General features: G+C 39.5%; 3 protein-coding genes across 10 annotated transcripts; 2 read left to right on the plus strand and 1 right to left on the minus strand.

Moving 5' to 3' along the window:
* The first annotated feature begins 2,196 nt into the window (after nt 1–2,196).
* LOC115743522 (polyadenylate-binding protein-interacting protein 5-like) lies at nt 2,197–6,070 on the plus strand. Of its 8 annotated transcripts, none has more exons than XM_048276986.1 (4): nt 2,197–2,378; nt 4,538–4,677; nt 4,762–5,042; nt 5,603–6,070. In XM_048276986.1, exons 2-4 carry the CDS (start codon nt 4,599–4,601, stop codon nt 5,741–5,743), a joined length of 501 nt encoding a protein of 166 aa, XP_048132943.1. In that variant the 5' UTR covers nt 2,197–2,378; nt 4,538–4,598; the 3' UTR covers nt 5,744–6,070. The 8 variants fall into 8 exon arrangements, with proteins under 8 accessions (XP_048132943.1, XP_030534206.1, XP_030534201.1 ...); XM_030678346.2 differs by having other exon boundaries at nt 2,205–2,378; nt 4,587–4,677; XM_030678344.2 differs by lacking the exon at nt 2,197–2,378 and adding an exon at nt 2,465–2,490 and having other exon boundaries at nt 4,587–4,677.
* A 2,193-nt stretch (nt 6,071–8,263) lies between these two features.
* Nucleotides 8,264–10,548, plus strand: LOC115743515 (dnaJ homolog subfamily B member 4). Its single transcript, XM_030678328.2, has 3 exons — nt 8,264–8,683; nt 9,086–9,477; nt 9,924–10,548. The coding sequence occupies exons 1-3, from the start codon at nt 8,519–8,521 to the stop codon at nt 10,360–10,362; spliced, it is 996 nt and encodes a 331-aa protein (XP_030534188.2). The 5' UTR covers nt 8,264–8,518; the 3' UTR covers nt 10,363–10,548.
* A 347-nt stretch (nt 10,549–10,895) lies between these two features.
* On the minus strand, nt 10,896–17,746 carry LOC115743459. The gene is made up of 5 exons (XM_030678247.1): nt 17,639–17,746; nt 13,850–16,092; nt 12,784–12,904; nt 12,008–12,067; nt 10,896–11,932 (listed from the first exon to the last, which is right to left on the minus strand). The coding sequence occupies exons 2-5, from the start codon at nt 15,994–15,996 to the stop codon at nt 11,048–11,050; spliced, it is 3,213 nt and encodes a 1,070-aa protein (XP_030534107.1). The 5' UTR covers nt 15,997–16,092; nt 17,639–17,746; the 3' UTR covers nt 10,896–11,047.
* Between the last annotated feature and the right edge of the window lie 2,879 nt (nt 17,747–20,625).

The raw sequence follows: 20,625 nt of genomic DNA on the forward strand, positions 1-20,625 counted from the left end.
ATTCAAATGAGTGGCTCTTGTGGTCTACTTTATACAAACTCGAGGGTTACCACAAGTTCCGAAGGCAATCATATATATAAAGATAAAAAAAAAATGGATAGTATAAGTGCCATAACTTTCTTGCAACACTCACTTAAGTGTTGTAAATTATTTTTTTGGTCACTCGAGTATTATAACTTATGTATAGCCTTTATTAAAGTGTCATAACTTTCTTTTGTGGCCACTTGACTATCATACAACTTTTGAATGATCACTTGAGTATCACAACTATTTAAAGTTCACCACAAATGTCATGCCACTTTGGATTTTCGACACTTGTTTGAACATTTTATGAAAAATTATGGCACTTAGGTTATCAATTCAAAGTTATAGCACTCAAATGAATCATTTTTTAGAAGTTATGGCATTTCGGTGGTCGAAAAAAAAAGTTATGCTACTTAATTGAGTACAAAAGTTATATCATTTTTGGTGTATTTATCCCTAGATAAACGAAATTTTTGTTGATCATATACAAAAAATGACAAGTAAATCCAACATGAGAACGGCAATCTATGGGCTTGTTTAGCTACAATTCTGATCCAAAAAAGAAATTTTGATTAGAATCATATTTTATGATTCCGTTCCCTAGACGATTTTTAGAGAATTATAACGCGTTTGATAACCGTACAAAATTTATGTTCTTGGAATAGAAACGCATTTAGTAACTCCATAAAATTTCTGTTCCCGATAACAATCATGTTGCAAGAATATTTTTTTAAAAAATTTCAACTTTTTTTTAAAAAATTAAAATGTTTTTTTAAATTTTCTAATTTTTTTTAAATTTCCTCTAATTTGTTATTTTTTTTTCAATTTTTAAAAAAAATTTAACCCCCCTTTTTAAAATTTTTCTTGTTAAATTTTAAAGCTTATTTTTCAATTGAATTTTAAAAGGATGTATTTAAAAAAATTAGCTATTAGTAAATTTACAAATCTAATTTTAATTTTTTTTTAAAGTTCAGAAGTCCATGTGGAAGCCCATGTGGATTTAATCTTTTTAAAAGAACTGAGGCTTTGTTCTTTTTTATGATTTTCAGAAGTAATTTGTTTTTCCAAAATCAACTTTCTTTTTATTTTTGTTTTTGCTCCAAAATTGTTCTCAAAAAAGAATCATAATCATAATCATTTACGTTATTAAACATGTTTCTCATCCTTTTTTATTCTGGAAAACAGAATAAGAGAATTAAAATCATTGCCAAACGTTGCCTATTAATTTGCGGTAAATGAACACACCAATAATACAAAAGATAACCAATGAGGTGTCGGACAAGTTGGAGAGACGCCTAGGCCTTAGACAATTAAACCGATGAGGTCTCGGGTTTGACTCACGTCTTGGGGGACTTACCTAGTGATAATAGCAAAAACTTCCATCATCCCGAGGAATAATTCATTGCATGTGGGAAACCCCAAATAATAGTTCATTACACGTGGGAAACTTCGGTTACAAAAAAAAAAACACACACACACACACACAAAAGATAATGAAATAGGATTCGTAGGACTCTCGCAGCAGTTCGTCAAATCCTTGTCGCACGATGGTCCTTCCATCTGGAAACGAGTGGCGCCACTTATTGTCTACTGTCCATTTTATCACGAAACAACTTTTTTCTTTTATTTCCCGATATCATCTAAAAATGTTTATTTAAATCTAAAGCAACTATACGAAAAAAGTTACTTTAATATGCGTATCAACATATGTATATTTCTAAAGTTTCTAGGTGTTTCACGTCAAATGGACGTCAAAGTGCACGAGCCAGAGTCAGTCAAAAGTTACTTTAGAGTATTATTTTATAAAGTATGCCCAAGAACTATACTTAAATGTCGTGCACAGAGCATCAATCAATAGAAAACTACCAACCGCTTTTTAATTTAAAAGAATACTCACTGCCCAAAAAAAAAAAAAAAACCTTTCAAATTCATTTACGAAACACGTGCGGCGCACGTTGGTTCTAGTATTTATACAGAGCAAAAACCGGGTTCGGAATCGAACGGAATCACCGTATTCGGTTCGAACCGGTCTCGATAGTTCTCAAAATCAGAGCGGTTAGTTCGGTCCCGCATTCAAACCGGAACGAGGCTCCAGCGGTCTACGGAGATCGTTATCCGTGTCCCGGGATAGCGTATCCCGATCCCCAAACGGAACCTTTAACAGCTCTTCGTTCAAGTAAACCGTCGAAGTGACACTTCCTATTTCATTTTCTACTCTCTCTCTCGCTCTCTCTCTCTCTCTCTCTCTCTCTTTTCAATCATTTCTCTGCTCCGTTTCTTCACTTTTGCAGAGCTATCCAAGAAATTAGGGTTTTCAATCCTGCTCCCACTGACGTTGAAGATCGCTTTCCGAGGTAAAGTTGACTTTTTAGATCCACATACCCATGCGGGTGTGTGGAGGTTTTGTGCGCGAGGATCGAAATGGCGTCAACCGAATCGATCGCGACCGCGGTCGCGATCGTCCCAGTTCTTGATTTCCTCTTCTTTGCGATTTTCTGGGTTGTTGTTTTCCCAGGACTGTTGATTGTGTTGGCTCTTTAGCTTCGTTGTTAACTTCCTGTTGGATCGGCGATGGCAGTTTTAATCATGCAGAATCGCGAATTTGATGCGCGGATCAGAATGGGGTGCTTGATTGCTTCGAGTAAAGGATCAGGCTAAAGTGGTAAAAAAGATGGATTGAAATGTATCGACATGCTTGGGATATGATTGTCTTGTGATTTGATTTTTTCCGTGTATCATGTGGAGCAAGGACTGTTTGTACTCTCTGCCGCAGTATCAAATTCTGAAATCTATGGATTTTTTGTTTAAAGTTTGTGCTTTTCAGGTATTTCCAGTGAGACTTGGCTGGATCTCAATTTTTTTTTTTTTTTCTCTTTCTTCTTTCGTTTTGGTTTTCAATCTTTCTGATAAAATACTTTCAGCTTATGGTTTGCTGAGGCATGGAGCACTATTACTGGAGGTAGCCATACAGCTCTTAGTTTGTCCATTAGTGATTCGAAGTTGCATATGTATTGAGATAATAGTTCTCTAAAGGGTGGACGTTGAACATATCATCTTCTTAATTATCAGCCACAAAATTCATTAATTTCACGAAACTATGTGTTTACATTGAGTTTTTAGTGAGTCATAAACCTTGTTTAGAACTAAATTTCATAGAGGAGAATGTTGTTCAGGATATTTTCTTCGGTGGGTCTATTTCCACATTTTTTTTTTTAGCTAAAGCACACAATTTTTTATGTTAAATGATCCTAAACGTAAGATTCGTGCCAACATTTATTAATCTCTCTCTCTCTCTCTCTTCTTCAACTCCACTTCTTGTCCGTCTTCACCTTACTACAGCCAAACTTAAAAAAAAAAAAGCATAAAAGGAAAACCTTTGGGCTGTCAATGATGTCATCTTATTCATTTTTTAATCAATTCATTTTCTGTAACTCTTCTGTGATTTCCACATCTCTCAAGGCGTTGCTTAAAATTTACATTTCTCCTATGTTTGCAAAAGAATTGCTCAGCGTGCCTCCTGTGTCCTTTTGAATCATGTTAATGGTTGAAAATAAGTAGTTTCTATTCATGAATTCAAGTTGCGATTCACTATTATTGAAATGTTCAGGTGAGAAGATTCGAGCAAAACCATGTTTCAAAGGAGATTCTGAATGGGGTCGTTGTTGGTGTAATATTGTGGGTTTGTTGTTAGAAAACCGCTCTTTGGATTAAGATTTATAGTATTTTATGAAGGCTTAAACCAGAGTTACGACTTCTTCACAGTCAAACTATATTTCCCTTGTAAAGAAAAAAATTGAGTTTATGGTTTGCTTGATGGACCTTTATGTGCTTGTTGTTAGATATGGGACAATCAGCATCATTTAATTACTTTCTCCGTGTTAGAAAATCAAAAAATTTAGTTCTGGTCTTTCCCTTTTAGTTCTTTTTGTTTTGTCTTTATTTAGTCTTTATATTGTTAAGATTGGAAGGAACAACCAAATCAGATCATGAAATGAGTTCATAGCTAAAAACGCTTTTTGCCCTCTTCAGTGAAGGAATAAATGCTCTGTCTGTGCTTAGTGGGAGAAAGGATACAGAAGGAAAACCTTTAAAATAAACTGTGATAGGAAATTGGCCACCTATAGATCAGAAATTGCCTGAAAATGGAACTATTCATATGAATACATGCTTGACAGAATCTAGGGTTTGGAGGGTAGTTAGGTCAGTTAATTGAACAGGGCATGTTTTAGGCCAAAAAATGAGACTACATTGATTGAAGATCCCTATGACAGTTTTGCTCATGGTATTTTCTGGCTAGTTTTATTGTCTCATTTCACTTTTGTGCTCTCTTGGCCTCCTTAGAGTAGAACTTTTTGGTTCACCGTCTTTTCTACCTCTGTGCTGATAATGAACTGAGCAAAGGAGGACAGAGTGACCATCCATTATTTTGCTTCTGTGCTACTGCTCTTTATATTGATTTTTGGTCAATTTCAATTTCATCTCATTTGTTGGAGTAAATGGTTTGTTACTTCAGATTTTTTGTGGGGGTATTAATTTCAAGTGCTTTGTCAATTACCAAGCAGCAAATTAAGCTAATGAAGTCGGGATCTTCCTCTTTAAATCCGTATGCGGCATCATATGTACCACTTTCTAAAAGAGTAGCGGATCATAGAGGCGGTGCTTTTGAAGGAACGTTGGGAGACTTTAAGACCCCCAATGTGACTGTCTTCTCTGAACCTCTTGTGCAATTTGATCAAGGTCAGGACAGAGGGAGAGCAGCTATCCACCCAAATTTCCATGAGACTACAAATCTTCCAGCCGTAGAGTCTTTCTCTTCAAAGAGCCACTCTGCGCATGGTTCAACTTCAAGGCAACCAATTAATTTTCCAGACAAGCAGGTGCCTGATGAGGAATTGGAAATGGACCTAGAGTATCTTCAGATGCAATTTCCTGGACTATCTGATCAATCCATTGCTGACGTCTATCTGGCAAATAAGGGAGATCTAGATGCAACTATTGACATGCTGAGCCAGCTTGAGGTGACTTTTGTCAGCTCTTTCTAGCATACTTATGAGGAAGATTCCAATTTCTTTTTTGGAGTTGAACATGATTATATGTCTGCTATGCCTTTTGTGAGGAATAGGGGTGGCGTGTTTGGCCTGTCCAGCTACCTGTTTGACTCTGAAATGAGATGAGTAAATATTATTGACTAGCACGAATGGACTATCTGAAGATGATTTTTAATGTGCTTGCATTAGAATCTTTTAGTTGAATTATTCATAGTACACAATTTTTTTGTGGCAAGAGTTCTTGTATGTGTAAATCTCTACATAACCTTCTCTATATTATGATTCCATCTGGATAATCAAGGAAAATGCTTTCGTCCTTACGGTGCAATGTCATTCTGATAACAGTTTTAAAGATATGCCATTCCGACAATTATTCCAAATAAGATGACGTCTACTAGTTGTAAATAGTATATTGATATTGCAGTCCTACTTGACCTGGTCAAATGTTGCATTTCTGTGTGGATTTAATCAAAATATGGATTTCTAAATGTTGTTCATAATCCTCAGAGCTGGATCATTTCTTTATGCAGTTCAACCCTGATGACTTTCCTGAAAATCTACCAGAAACTCTTGACATTGGTGATGTCGCAGTACCTAGTTCTGTTGCGGAGTCTGGATATGTGAAATTGAAGAGTGTGAAGAGTGAGGCAACTGCTTCATCATCTGGCTGATCTGAACCAACCTACTACTCTACATGATTGAGTCGGAAAAATTAACTGTGCTTTCTCCCCTTCTACATATTTGTTGTTCTAGAAGGGGTCAACCCTAAAGCAGGGTAAGGTGCAGCATTGTATAGTTGTCGACGGTCTGTTCATAGGCAATGTTCTCCATGCTCACCGCATTTGTTTGTTTCGAGTTTCAAGAGCCATCGTTGCTCGGATCTGCAAAATCTTTAGCTCTTTAAAACCGAATTGGTGTTTGCAATGACGATTATGAGTTTGTGATCAGATTCTGAAAGTGACGCGCAAGTCGTCTAGAGAGAGCTGCTGGTTTTTGTACATGATGTCGCTGGCGTGCCCAGGAGTTAAGATCAGCGTGTGGCCGAATTCTCATGGAGGAAATGTTCAAATTTCCCGTCTCGGTGGGACTCTGTGATCGTCCTGTTGTGCCTTTTCTTGATTTCGCTGAAACAGTGTACATTGAGTGCTGTTTCCACTGAGACTCAGTTTTCCCGGTACTATGTAACTAACCAAGCCAAAAATGAGAAGAGAGAAGCTGTCTGTTGAAAAAGCTTCTCCTGTTTAACGCTGCCACATTTCGACCAAAAAAAAACTGCCACAGATAATGCCCACTAAACGGGCAATGGCTCTCATTGTTTTCTGAGAACGACCAACCTAATCTCACGCTTTCGTTCTATGCATAAATCCGTCAACTGTACACGCATGCACGTAGCGCGTGCCTGTATCTTACTGAAGGAAATATATTTACGGAACCAAATTTAGTTCTTGAACAGAAAGGCGGTCCATTACCCGTCGATACGATCTTAAATGTAGCGCGAAAGAGGAGTAAAGGGGTAATGACCCACATTTGTGCGTGGACAAACTTGATTTTGAGACTTACTAGTGATCTGTACGACATGGAGGAGGAAAAACGATGAGAAAAAACGACGGCTTGATGCTGAAAAGTCATTGCATCTCTATAGATTATGTTGACAAATATCTTCTCAACTATCAATTGTATGGGTCCTTTCGTGGAGCTCACAGAAGCAATGAATCAAATGGACTTGGTCCGGAGCTTGGAGGCACAATGGGCAAATCGGATCAGGTAAAATGTTGCGCTTGTACAGATTTTCTTTCGTGAGTAGTGCATTTCGACACGCACTGCACGTAAAGAAACGGACTTTAGGATAAATATCTAGTTGCCAGGTAATAGTCCATAGCGCACGGGGAGGCTGGTAGGACGACGATGCTTAGTTTGTGCTTGAAACTCTGGTCGCTGGTCGAAGGGAGTTGTGCCCAAACAAGCTTATCCTTAGTTGAAATTAGAACAAAGGGGATGGTGAATTGATGCTTTCAATTCCTGGACATTCCATTCCCCTGCTTCGTTATCGATTAAGTCCGCAACCTGTTTCGGGGTCTTCTCGGTTTGCTCGGCCACCTACCAAACCAGCCGACAGCCGGTCTATCCTCGCGAATATTGATGCTTTTCCACAACGTGTTGTGTAGTCGTTGTACTAATTAAATGAACACCCACAATATTCGCACATTGATTTTGAACCTTTGGCTCTTACAATTGGTGTTCGACTACTGCAATTGTCTTCTTCTTGGGTCAAGAATTTTCTGCCGTTATAATCTTGAACATGCAAACAACGTAAATTAAAAGTTTTAAAGCCAGTTCTTCATAAATTCTTCAGCCGGCGAGACACTAGTGCGAATTTTTTTTCGTATTCCAATGCAACTCCCTACATTTTTTTTCCAAAGAAATTAAGCAGAGGGCAGGAAAAATAAAGGTAGGTGGTCTTTGCAATACATTTAAAATAATGGGAAAAAAAACGTTAAAAAAAAAAAAAAACTCCATACTATGCCCATTATGACATATTTACCCTAAACTTTTTATGTGACACTAGAAATCCTGAACTATACACTCTGTAATATATTTACCCAAAACTTCTTCTTGCAACATGAAAAACCTCAAACTTACACATATGTAACACATTTACCCTCCTCTGTCAAGGATCCATAAGAGGATTTTTCGGTTAAAACAACGTTATTTTTATTTTACTTAAACCACATGCACGCCATGTCAATACCGTTTGCTTCTCGGCGTCCATGTAAGCAGAGTTTTAATGGTTTTCATTTATGGAACTTTGACAGAGGTAAATTTATCACACGGGTATAAGCTTGGAATTTTTGGTGTCACGAAAAAAAAATTAGGATAAATGTGTCACAATATGCATAATTCAGGGTTCTGACATGAAAAATAAAATTCACGCCGAACCTATAGAAGAAAAAAAAAGGTTTAAAAAATAAAGTAGGTTAAAAAATGTTTTAGTTTGTTTGGGTTTACGTGACTGCATGACTTTGATTGCATGGACAACCTCAGACTCTCTAGAGAGAGAGAGAGAGAGAGAGAGAGATATATATATATATACGACTCCACGTGGATGCTTTCGGAGCTCCCATGAATTTCTGCCTGTTAGAAGTCTTTGATCGTCAGAGGATGCAAGTTAGTTAGAGAGAGAGAGAGAGAGAGAGAGAGAGAGGAGAGAGAGTTTAGCCCAAACACCAAAGGCTGTTGTGTTTCTTGTTTTGATCATTTTAGATGCAGAAGCAGAGCAAAACGAGCCAGGCGGAGGAGACGTACGATTCCCATATTCTTGGACCATCTCCGATCAGTCAGTTTGATTCTTTGTAGGATCTAAACTTCGTCGGCCGATCGAATTTGCGATTTTCTCTTCTGGGTTCGGCTCAGAATCCCAAGAAATCTTAGAGAGAGAGAGAAAAGCCATGGGGGTAGATTATTACGAGGTATTGAAGGTGGACAAGAACGCGACCGACGATGATCTGAAGAAGGCGTACAGGAAATTGGCAATGAAGTGGCATCCTGACAAGAACCCCAACAACAAAAAGGAAGCCGAGGCCCAATTCAAGCAGATCTCTGAAGCCTATGAGGCAACTCTCGATTCACTCTCGTTTTTCCTCTGTAATTTCATGTTCTCTCTTTGAAATCTCGGAAACGTGACTCTTCGGGTCCGCCGAGCGGTCGAGGATGCATCAGGTTTCGTGTCAGTCTCGCACTAATCTTAAAGGCCGCGCTCACACCGGACCGGACCGAACGAGTGCATTGTCGAAATTAGTTGAGTCAAAGATATACAAAAGAAGAGGTTCTTGGAAAATGTAGGCCGATGAGAGAAAGATCAACTGCTCATTGCTTTGTATAGAACGGGTCCCAATTCCATTATTCTGAATTTGTCTTTGGTAGCATCTGTGTTGCTGCATGAAAATCTGTTGAATGAAGCATCTGCTGCTGCCGGTTTATCGCGACATTGAATGCGCTTCCACGCTTTGATGCAGGTTCTGAATGACCCTCAGAAACGGGTGATCTACGATCAATACGGCGAGGAAGGCTTGAAGGACATGCCGCCCCCAGGTAGCAGCGGCAACTCGAGCGGTTTCAACCCCAGAAACGCGGAGGACATATTTGCGGAGTTTTTCGGCAGCAGCCCTTTCGGGTTCGGGTCGTCCGGACCCGGTAGGTCGATGAGATTCCAGTCGGACGGGGGCGGAGGAGTGTTCGGGGGATTCGGCGGAGGCGAGAACATTTTCAGAACGTACAGCGAGGGGAACGGCGCCATGCCCCAGAAGCCGCCGCCAATTGAGAGCAAACTGCCTTGCAGTCTCAAGGAGCTATACTCGGGATCGACAAGGAAGATGAAGATATCAAGAACAGTGATGGATGCCAATGGGTATGCACTCCTATTATCCTTGTGTAAGCTTCCATTTTTGTCCTGCAAACTTAGTAAATATGGCAAGAAATTGGAGCAAACTCACAACTTTGTGACTCTCTTAAGAACATGGTCATATCTGTTAATGTAGCAATCTGTTAAGCTTGCCATAGCTTAGTTTCGAGTCAGATACGATCCGTAAAGCTAAAGCCGAACGCGAATTCGGAACTAGCGATCCACTGCCATATCCCTGAATTGGTGAATTTGTTCAATGGCCATCTCCAACTCTGGTTGCATTCTGTTTTTCAATCTTGTCTGAGAATGTGTTTGGACTCACGTAATGTTCATCAAATTCAGCATGCCATGAGCTCTTTGGTAATCCTAGGCGACGCTATGCCAATCCTAGAAAAGATCATTACAACATTTTCCCGCTTCTTTTTGCTAACCGTAAGATCTAATGGGCGCAGCCGGCAAACCGTGGAGACGGAGATACTGACGATCGAGGTGAAACCCGGGTGGAAGAAAGGAACGAAGATCACTTTCCCCGACAAAGGGAACGAGCAGCCGAACCAACTCCCCGCCGACCTCGTGTTCGTGATAGACGAGAAGGCCCACGACTTCTACAAAAGGGACGGCAACGACCTCATTGTGAACCACAGGGTGACGCTGGCGGAGGCGATCGGCGGCACGACCGTGAGCCTCACCATGCTGGATGGCCGGGATCTGTCGATCCCAGTGGCGGACATCGTGAGCCCCGGCTACGAGCTGATAGTTGCGAGGGAAGGGATGCCCATAGTGAAGGAGCCTGGGAACAGGGGAGATCTCAGGATCAAGTTCGAGGTGAAGTTCCCGACCAAATTGACGGAGGAGCAACGGGAGGGGCTCAAGCGCGCCCTCGGGGGTTGAGACAAACGTTACGTACATACATGTATACATACACACAGCTACATAGAGGAAAGCATGAATTCGCTTCGGCCACCGGATGCCGTCCGAACTGAACACTGATCATAGATGCTTTACATGAGACGTTTCCCATTTGCTGTGTTTTCCCCATGTTTTCTTGTATCCAGTCCGATCGTACACGCACATCCTGAGGAACCACTCTCTCGGAAAACACATTAATCAACATTGCAAGAAGAAAGCATGATGAATAGATTGGATCGAACGAATCACACCCACTTCCTAAAACTTACATCCCTCCTAGGAGGAAGCACAAACAGATCTGTAACTTTATGAACCTGCAAACTCAATTCTTGAATCAACTGGAAAACGAAACTGAGAAGAAGATCTACGTCGATTTTTCGTTTTTCTTTTAAATGAAAAGAAACGAGGATGAATCTTTTAATCAGCTTCAGGAAAAGTAGTAGACGTATTTCCTGATTACTGTGGGTTTATCTTGCGAGACACGAATGAAATAAATAAAGAATGCTAAAGTAATGTCACGGCAATCATCAGGACCAATTAATAAAAACGAAGCTCAAAAGGTGACAATAATCTACGGAATACGACCTTACAGAACTGCCCAAATCTCCAAAAAGAAAGCAAAGAAAGGTGATTACAGCGAAATTTACATCCAACCAAAAGAAAAAGATCAAAACCCTCTATCCCTACGAGCATCTTGCCGCCGCCCCGGCGGCCTAGCTTGGGGCGCGACATAGACATGGCCTCCATGTAGCCCTGAAGCTGGCCGTTGTGCATTCCTAGCTAACGGTTCCCGCGTTAAATAGGCACTGGGGCTTTGTGATTGCTGGGCAGATGCCAGGCGTACATCTGGCCTACCCCGCGACGTCTGTTGTAAGTTATATAAGCCCTGCGGATTCCACTCCGGAATGTCATCATCGTCGTCGTTCCACGGCTGAACCGGAACACCATAGTTTTCTGAAGGAACACCCACTCCTGTATGTCCATACTTATGTATGAGTTCTCTTATGTGGTCTACCGGCGGCGCTCGGGAATGCCCATAAGAAGGAGCCAGTCCCAAACCCGCAGACACGTTCTGGGTTGGGTTCAATCCCATAGACCTCGACCCGCCAGAAAAATTAAACTCTGGCAGGTCATCTTCGTCCCGGGCAGCTCTCCCCACGCCAGGGCCAAACCCAGGGGGAACATCATCGTCGTCATCCCTATCGACACTGGGTTGTGGTTGCATGCTACTAGGATGGGCGAGATGCCCTTGATGCAAATTCGAATTAAAGTTTACATCCTTTTCTTGATGCCTCCTAGAGGAGAAATGCTGCTTTTTGCCAGTAAATTTAGCAGTGTGGGATGGGATTGCGGAAGTTAAATGACTTCTTCTCCATACAACAACACCAATTAGGCCGTTTTCTACATCGCTAAGCACGTTAAGCTGGTCTTCCGGTAGGATCTTGCTGAGCATTTCGCGGATTTTGGCATGAGGTGGGCAAAGGTAGAGTTCCACTCCTTGGGAAGGCTCAGCAAAACCCACTCTCTCATCTAAGACATACGAATCTGCGACCTGGAGAGAGGTAACATATTAGAAGAGGACGGGAATATGACGCACAATGAGAATAAATTGATGAAGTATTGTTACCTCACAAAGGCTTGCACGCTCGCTCTCAGATGATTCTTCCTTACAAATGAAATGCACCACCTGCAAAAGTTGAACCAATGAATGGGTCAGTAGTTTTCATCGACACCCCTTAATTTTCTTGGATACTGAACCATTGTGTTTCTACTTCTCACAGAGAATCATATAAGGCGGCTATGAGCCATCAAATTTATTCACGTCCGACTGGCAAAGAGTCCCTTCAAATAATCAGTGAACAGTGATTTCCAACTCTCACTTTGCATTTGCACTCTAATTTATGAATTTCGACAATATTTGAAGTGATTAATACAAGTTCCACCTGGTTCTTCACAGTTTTCCAATACATCTACTTTTTTTTCTCAGTCGAATTCCATACATCTACTTGAAATGAAAATTTCATTCCCTCTCTTTGCTAAAATATATATTATCAAGCTAAAGAGCTCCTCAAAGTTAACAAGAGCAACAACAGGAACCTTGAAATGTGAACTTCTAGCAGTTCAGATCAGGCATGCACAGTAAAAAGGAAAATCCTTCAAGTATGCTTGGGTTTAATTTCAAACCTCACTCAGTATCTCTCCGATCTCTAACCATACAACCACATGTCTAATAAATTTACCTAGCACGCATCACAAAGAACTGATATCATCAGACTATATTGAAGAAGATTAAGAAATATATCAAAAGATGTATTAGCACCATTTCCCCTTCAAATTAATTAGTACCCAACAGAAATTCCGAGTACATAAAGGTTTCAACGGAAAAGAAAGATCTTGACATACCATGATTGCACGACTACGGGACATGCGAAGATCTTGAAGGAACTTCTCAAATGCATCAAGCCTGACCCTCCCCTTGATTTCTAAAGAGCTGCTCCAATCCTTCGAGGGCGTCTTCTCACCGCTGGTAGAAAATCGATACCCAAAAGGACATCATAGTAGAAAAAGAGATCACTAACCAAAAAGACATCACTAAGATACCCAGAACACAACATCATGTAGGTTTCAGTAGGTAGTAATGATGCCAAATGTTTCCATTCAACCTACCTCTTCTGCCGTGAGGCAAATAGCACAAATGTCAATATATAGATGATTCCGTTAACAAGTGCCCCAACACCTAAATAAAGAAAGCTTTCCATTGCCAATGCACGTCTCTCTCAAGTTAATATGAAATTAGTGCCTTCGAAATGATAATGTTTCTTCATTAAATATCGGCAATGAGTGCCCTAGGGACACTCGTTAACAAGATCAATTTATATATATATATATATGCACCTCATTACATGGAAAAAGGAGACTAAAAAGAACAAGACATCAAATGCCAGTTTACATCTCATTAAACGAATGCGCGTTAACTTCACAATCTAAGTTAAAAGCCTAATTGATAAAGCAACCTCATCAATGAGGTCTTGCAAATAGCAGCCTTCTGAGCCCACAGATCTGGACATATAACAACTGAGAACATCCTTATTAACAACTACGCAGAATGCCTATTTCCAACAACATACTAGCAGCCAACAGGAGGCGCAGGTCTACCTTATTTTACTAGGTATAGCAAATCTTCTAACCAAGATCACTGGTCTGTATGTCCAAACTTTTCTTTACTTACTTTTCACTTTCCATTTGGAAATTGGAAAAATACTATCATCTTTTAAATATTATGAAAAAATATCTAATGACTTTAGAAATCAATATATGCAGGAAAAGCTTTCAGGTGTTCTCTATGAACTAAAAGTCAAATTCAAATGTTATACGTAAATGGAAAGGTAAAAAACCATCAAGTAAAAATTCCCTCCAAGCAGACCTCACTTGAATAGAAAAAGAGAACCAAAACCACAAAATTAATTACCTCTTGAAAAATCCAATAACTGAGATCATGGTCGTTATAAGTAGAAGGGAGCCTTCCCAAATTGGCTCCCCCTTCGATGCTACTGTAGGATCTTTGCTATCATATTTTCCATGGTGATCACTAGATCCAATGTCAACGTCAGCTGGGGACAATGTTTCATCAACTTTACTAGACTTCTCTTCAGTCATATCAGTGGTGTTATTCAGACTTCTCTCAGGAGATTTAGCCTTCAAATCCTTTTCAGAGGCAGGCTGGAATATTTCAACAGACTTCTTTTCAGCCATATCAGCTGAGTCATTGAGACTTTCCTCAGGCGATCTAATCTTCAAATCCTTTTCAGATGCAGGCTCAGACTTTCCAGCACCCTCGTGTAAATCTTTAAATGGAGGCTCCGATTCCAGGCATTCCATAAATTCATCTAGGGACACAATTGGAGGGAGATCCTTTGTCACATTTTCTTCCATAATATCTACATCTGAGGCATCGTCTTCAGTTGGAATTGTAAGAGTGTATGCAGCACCCTGGACCGCTAAATCACTCTTTCTATCTCCAGCCTTCATGTTCTCATCCCTTTCTCCAGGTTTCTTCACAGGGAATTCCTGATCATCAGCTTTTTTCCGATCACGAGTACCAGAACTTACCCCACTTGAAACCTCCACTGAGACATCATACTGCTCCACTTCCACTTGAAACTCCCCCTTATGTGTTTTCTTCACCAGACGCTTCATATCAACCTCAGAGTCCGGTAAAACTACCATTTGAGCAAGCTCTTCAGCCTTTGCCATTCGCCACTCGGAAAGCTCCTTCGAAGCAAGTTCTTCAGCAGTCATAGAGCAAAGTCTTTCTGGAGGAATTTCTCCAGAAACAACTCTTTCTCTCAGTTCAGGGTTACTACGATCCTTCAAATTGAACAACAAAGACCTACCCTTCTCTTTATATTTCTTATTAACACCTCCAAATAATTTGAAAAGCTCAGCTTCAATACTGGATGCTAAAACTTCCGGGGACTGGAATGCCATTGCACTTCGTCCATTCAATTCATCATGCACTTTCTCTTTCATTTCGCCATCTTGATTACCCCTTCTTTCCCCCACATTTGTGTCTGAATCCAGTACCCAAGATAGTCCATTCCCTTGCAAAAGCTCATCTTTCACAAAGAAGTTGTCACCAAAAGGAAGATCCTCTTGAATCAGAACGCTACCAGATTGCAAGTCCTGGACGTTAGATATTGAGTGCATGTTGGAATCACCGCTATGTTTGGTAGCAAAAGCCTCCTGCGACACAATAGGGCTATTGTGGTGGATACCAAATCCATCGCAAGAAGTGCGTTTCCTCTCCTGAACTTCATGTACATTATCAACAGCATCACCAGGAATGGGTGCAGGCTGAGCGTCCACTCTTGAACTTGGTGCACTTAAATCCCTGTTTTCAGAATCTTTTCCAGTTGGAGATCTACCTTCCTCATGACTGACCAAAGCTAATGCTGCAGCTAGCGATTCCCTCATCTTGGATCTCACTGACCCAAATGAATCAGATTGAACCTTTGGAGATGGTTGCACATTAGACATCTGATTCTTTGGAACTGATAGGCGCTGTGGCACTGATCTTGGAGAAATGGATTCCACTGGTCCCAGCTTCTTGTTTGCAGCCGGCAAGTGTTTTACTCCTGATGTTGGAATGGACTGGCCAGGCATACCTTTTCTATTTGGTGCTGATTGTTGCAACCACGGCCTATGATCTACTTGGGCTGCCCGCTTATTAGGCGCCATGATTGATCGAGGCGAAGGGCTGCTAGGCATAGGTGCCATCGGAGCCTTCCTCTTGTTCAGCATCGGAAGCTGCTGCACTGCCTGATTGCTGAGCTTGCTACCCATATCTTCCATTGGCATTGAACTTCGTTGTGGCACCAAAAAATTTTCCCTGCCCTCTAGATATCCAGTATCATTCTCAAACAGTGACATAGCGCCAGCGTTTCTGCTTTGTTGTCTTAATAGTGAAGGCTGTGAGGCAGATTCATCAGGAACAATTCCAGGGAAACCCATTTGGACATCTCGCATTGATGATTCCACCCTATTTGGAATGGCTTCCAATGTAGCCATTTGCGTACTTGGTATTGACAAAGGCTGTGATACCAGGTTGTTTGACATGCTACACAAAAAGTAAATAGAGAGAAACACCACCTGGTTAACAAATAGATTCCTTGGATGGGTTACAATCAGGTCACATCCATCAAGAGTCCAGCACTACATTCACAACAAATAAATCAAATTAAGCATTTCCAAGCGAACTTGAGATGTTGCATGTGATGCAAAATACATGAACTGCCTAAATAGTTAGTAACAAAGGCAACCGGATTAGTCCATTCATCGACACAAACAATTTCACACAAAATAAGAAACTGAGAGGACTATTTCAGCACTCTAGTAGAATCAAAACCTCTAAAAATATGGGACAGAAAGTTCTAGATACAACAAGTCAAGGATTTTAGAACACAAGACTGGAGCTGATGCAAGAATTCTACACATGGCAACCTAAATATGAAAAACAAGCGAGAATTTTCCCAAATCTTACATCAAAATGAAGTACACAGATTTCTCTAATAGTTAGGCTCATGTCTTTTTAGGTCTCCCTCTTCTCTTCACCCTTTCTACTCGGCCCACCCCCCAACAAACAAATCAATAAAAACAAAACACAATGGCAAGTCGCACTTTCCCTGCTGGATCATTTGCAGACCATCATTATACACATGAAAGCCATCTCATACCCATTTATCTAATCTTCTCTTTTAGCACTCCAACTTTTTCTCAAACGCATCCATCCTTAATTTTGTCAAATCAACCATTGTCATTATCATCTACACAATACTTGCCCCATGATACTTTACCAAATGAAGTAAACTAACTGAAAATCCGACAAGACTATTGCAATCAAAATAGCTTGCTGCTTGATAACAGTGGCTTCTGATCAACTATGAAATACCAGCTCTCATAAAAAGAATATACACAGGCAGAGATACCCTTTATAGCAAAAAGAGGACTGGAAAAATAAACTTCATAAAGCAAACAAAGCAGCTCATATAGAAAGCCTTCACATTTTAAAGCCACTCAAATTATACCCGGTGAGTGCTCATGCCAACATGCATCCCTTGGCACCAAAAAACCCAGTCCTTACACTCGAAAACAGAACAAGGACCATGACCATGCATCCACCATAACTCTTGGTGAATGAAACCAGTTCCAACCAACAGGAGAAAGAATATTAAAACTATGCAACCCAAAAAGACCTTCTGTAACTAATGCAACATCAAAGATTTGAACGGTCGAACAATAACTTTTTGGTTAATAACCAAACTGGATTGAATACAGTTTTGTAATAGTGCTTCTAGACTGCGAAACCTGCATTCAATAGATGAAAGACAGTAACTTTGACAAACTTGCAATTTCAAGGATTACATATATGCCCCTCCATGTCATTTACCCACATAAAATGAGGAGAACCGTATCAACACCAAACGAAAACAAGACAAAAATTCCACTTTAATCAAATAGCATCGTAACCCTTCAAAAACTCAGCGACTGCCTATCCGTCTACTGTCAAAAGCTCCGAAATGCAAAGTCTTTCGCAGCTAGCGCAACACGAATACAGCAGAACTGATCCAAACTCGATCGACATACACTAAATGTAAACATCACAAAAAGAATCCATATCACCGAATTGCACACGAAACAAAGCCGATTCGACATGCCGCAGGCTGAAAATTCCGGCGGAGATGTTCATTCGGCGACGTACCTGAGTGAAGATACAGTCGAGAAACGTCGAGAGGGAACCTCGAGCAGAGAGAGACAGAGAGGGGAGGAGAGCGAGAATGTAAACCCTAGAAAGGTTTGGGCTGATCCGATTCTGAGCTCAATTTGTGCGTCGTGTCAAAGATGTTCGCGGATAGATAGAGGTACAAATCGACACGTGGCAATAAGGGGACCGTCGATCGTGTTTCCCTTGGCGGTCGGCCGCCGTCGATTTTCGTTTTTCCATTTTGCCTTTCGTGTCTTGTTTCGCCGTAGTGAAGTTACGGCACCGAGATATCTTCCGAATCTTCAAAAAACTAAAAACCAACGAAATAGAATACTTTGACCAGAAAAAAAAAAACGAAATAGAATACGCAAATAGAAAAAAAAAAGAGTAGAAAATTACCTAAGAGAAAATAAGATGACGCTTGGCATCATTTATTTCGATTTTCGTCTTAAAGGCATATTTGATAAGGTTTCTAATTCTCTATTTTTCCATTCTTTTGCTCCTTGAAACAGAAAAAGAACAGAAATATCTTTGCTAATATCGGTTAATTTTTCTGTTCTCTAGTACATAAACTGTTCCCGAAATTAGATTTGGAACATAAACACGAAGTAAAAAAATAATAATTTCTTAAAGGGAAATAATGTCATTGTAAAAAAAAAAAATCAATGTAACGTAATGCTGATATTTACAATCATGAGTCCACCGCCATTATCACTAGTCACTACCAGTCACCTGTCCCCACAACCTCCACCGACATTTTTATACTTAAATAAAAAAAATTGTGTAATTACAAACATATTCTTCTACTCAGAAACTATTCCTAGGAATATAATATCAAAAAAATAATTTCTGCCCAAAAATTATTCGCGAGAACAAAATTGTTATCAAATAGGCCCTAAACTTATTTTATTTTAGATTTATTTAAAGATTTCTCAATAAAAAATGATTTTGGGTGGTCTAAATAATAAATGCTTATTTCGCATCATTTCCACTAACCAACAATTGACATATAATACACTTGTTATACTTTTGGTTTATTAGCAGATAGGATCTAACAAAAGTAACACATTTTTCATGACGACACTCAAAAAATGTTCCATTCCTTAATTGAAGACTACATTGATTCCTAGTTATTGTATGTAATAATATGACTGCACATGTGATACGGATGTGAAATATGATCATTCTTTCATGGTTAATTCAATTTTTTCTTAGTCATTAATAAACACGATATGCATTCTTCTTCGACATTGAATATTTACTTTGTATATACGTGTTAAGAAGTTTGCCATCTTTTTTTAATTGCTGATCAATAAATATTTTTGAGATAATTACAACAGAAGTTGTAAAACTTGTCACGATAATGCGCTCGAGTCGCGAAACTCTTATTTTAATCTCATTATATGTAATTGAAGCCAAAACTAAGGGAATATTCGCTACCATACTCCTTCACTTTGCCGCTGGTATTACCACGTGAGGCTTGCAATCTCGGCAGACCTGCCCTCCTCTTGATTGTGTTATATAGAAGAAAACGTGGGCAAATACCTTTGGTAGGCTGGAATGCCCATCATTTTCCACATCCATTTTCATGTTGCCAATTGAAGTGTGTATCTCTTCATCTTCTTCACTCTGCTTTTCATTTTCCCCCCTCACGAGGCAATCGCCTGACCTAAGAAAGAATAATTGAAGTGCCATTTTACGTCGATAATGAACTTTTTTTTGTCCATATTGTATTCTGTTGTATCTAGCAATACCACATAGAGGGAAGTGAATAAGTGATTCTGAACAATTTTGAAATTAAATGTGGAATTTAAGCAAGTTAAAGCAAGATCTGAATAGATTCAATATCAAATTAGGAACAAAGATGTGCAATGGTCTAAACAACTAAATCCTCGGTTTTCATAAGCATAGTTATTCAAATATGAAGCTTTCTTGTCTCATGAAAGGTAATTTCCAATCGAGGATATTCTACCAATCTGTTTGTAAAATAATCTTGTTAATCAAAAATTACAAACTTTCATAAATAACACAGCAAAATCAAAAACCCGCCAAACACGAGTCTTCAGAATACGGACAGAAATTATTGTAGAATCCGAATATAATTCAGAAGCAATCTTCAAAAGTAGAAGAATCTCTTTGAATCTAATCGGACTAGAATCGTGACTATGAGTTTACATAGAGTCATTGCTGATGTTTCACATAAGTCTTCTCCAATAATAAAGATTGAATCTTCAGAAGGGATATCTCACTCCATCCGAATAATAAGATTCAACTCATTCACAAGCAAAAATGTGACGACTTCGTCTCGAGTCTAAACAACGGGTTTAGAATAATATAAGCTTTTTCATTCACGTGTTATATTTGCAATAAAGTGTTTGAAAGCATTAACTAGATTCTTTTTTAAGAATGATAATTTTGCCGTAATCAAAATATTCGGATGAAGGTTTTCTCAACATATTCTGCCATTTCACGTGGAAATTGACTTTTTTTCTACTTTTAAATCGAGATACCTATTTTTTTTAAGCTTTCTAAGGTAATATATGAATTTTACAATTTATTTCTCAGTCCATTCCTCAATTTATATACTCGAATCAAACTAAACAACGTGAATTCCTTCAAATTCCATGATTGCAACCCAATAAAAGATTGGAATGCTCACTCCTTTACTTACTTAGTCCCATCTCATTCCATACAGTACTCCTTTCCACTATGTAAGCTCCCTTCTTCATGTTTTCAGATCATGTTTCAAATGATTTTATATACTTATATTGGACACTCCATTTCATTCTCATCATCGAAAGGTCTTTTTTTTTTTTTTGCATAGATTAATGAAATATTTCTCTAAATGTGGTAAAGTGAGTAATGACAAGTCTTAGACTTAAACTAATTACTTGGTTTGTGCCTCGCTCGAGCATATCTTTATTCACACGTTTCAATTATCAATGATATCTTTCACGTATGATGGAATGAATGGAAAGGAATAA

The sequence above is a fragment of the Rhodamnia argentea genome, chromosome 4, assembly GCF_020921035.1.
Source record: "Rhodamnia argentea isolate NSW1041297 chromosome 4, ASM2092103v1, whole genome shotgun sequence".
Lineage (NCBI taxonomy): Eukaryota > Viridiplantae > Streptophyta > Magnoliopsida > Myrtales > Myrtaceae > Rhodamnia > Rhodamnia argentea.

Bases quoted from the DNA above. Each gene is read 5' to 3' on its own strand.
- LOC115743459 (XM_030678247.1), bottom strand. From the start codon at position 15,996: ATGTCAAACAACCTGGTATCACAGCCTTTGTCAATACCAAGTACGCAA. The intron at 12,068-12,783 runs GTATGTCAAGAT...CAACTTTTGCAG, and splicing joins CCCGTAGTCGTGCAATCATG to GTGGTGCATTTCATTTGTAA. The intron at 11,933-12,007 runs GTAACAATACTT...ACCTCTCTCCAG, and splicing joins AGCGTGCAAGCCTTTGTGAG to GTCGCAGATTCGTATGTCTT.
- LOC115743522 (XM_030678341.2), top strand. From the start codon at position 4,599: ATGAAGTCGGGATCTTCCTCTTTAAATCCGTATGCGGCATCATATGTA. The intron at 5,043-5,602 runs GTGACTTTTGTC...TTCTTTATGCAG, and splicing joins ACATGCTGAGCCAGCTTGAG to TTCAACCCTGATGACTTTCC.
- LOC115743515 (XM_030678328.2), top strand. From the start codon at position 8,519: ATGGGGGTAGATTATTACGAGGTATTGAAGGTGGACAAGAACGCGACC. The intron at 8,684-9,085 runs GCAACTCTCGAT...GCTTTGATGCAG, and splicing joins AGATCTCTGAAGCCTATGAG to GTTCTGAATGACCCTCAGAA. The intron at 9,478-9,923 runs GTATGCACTCCT...TAATGGGCGCAG, and splicing joins ACAGTGATGGATGCCAATGG to CCGGCAAACCGTGGAGACGG.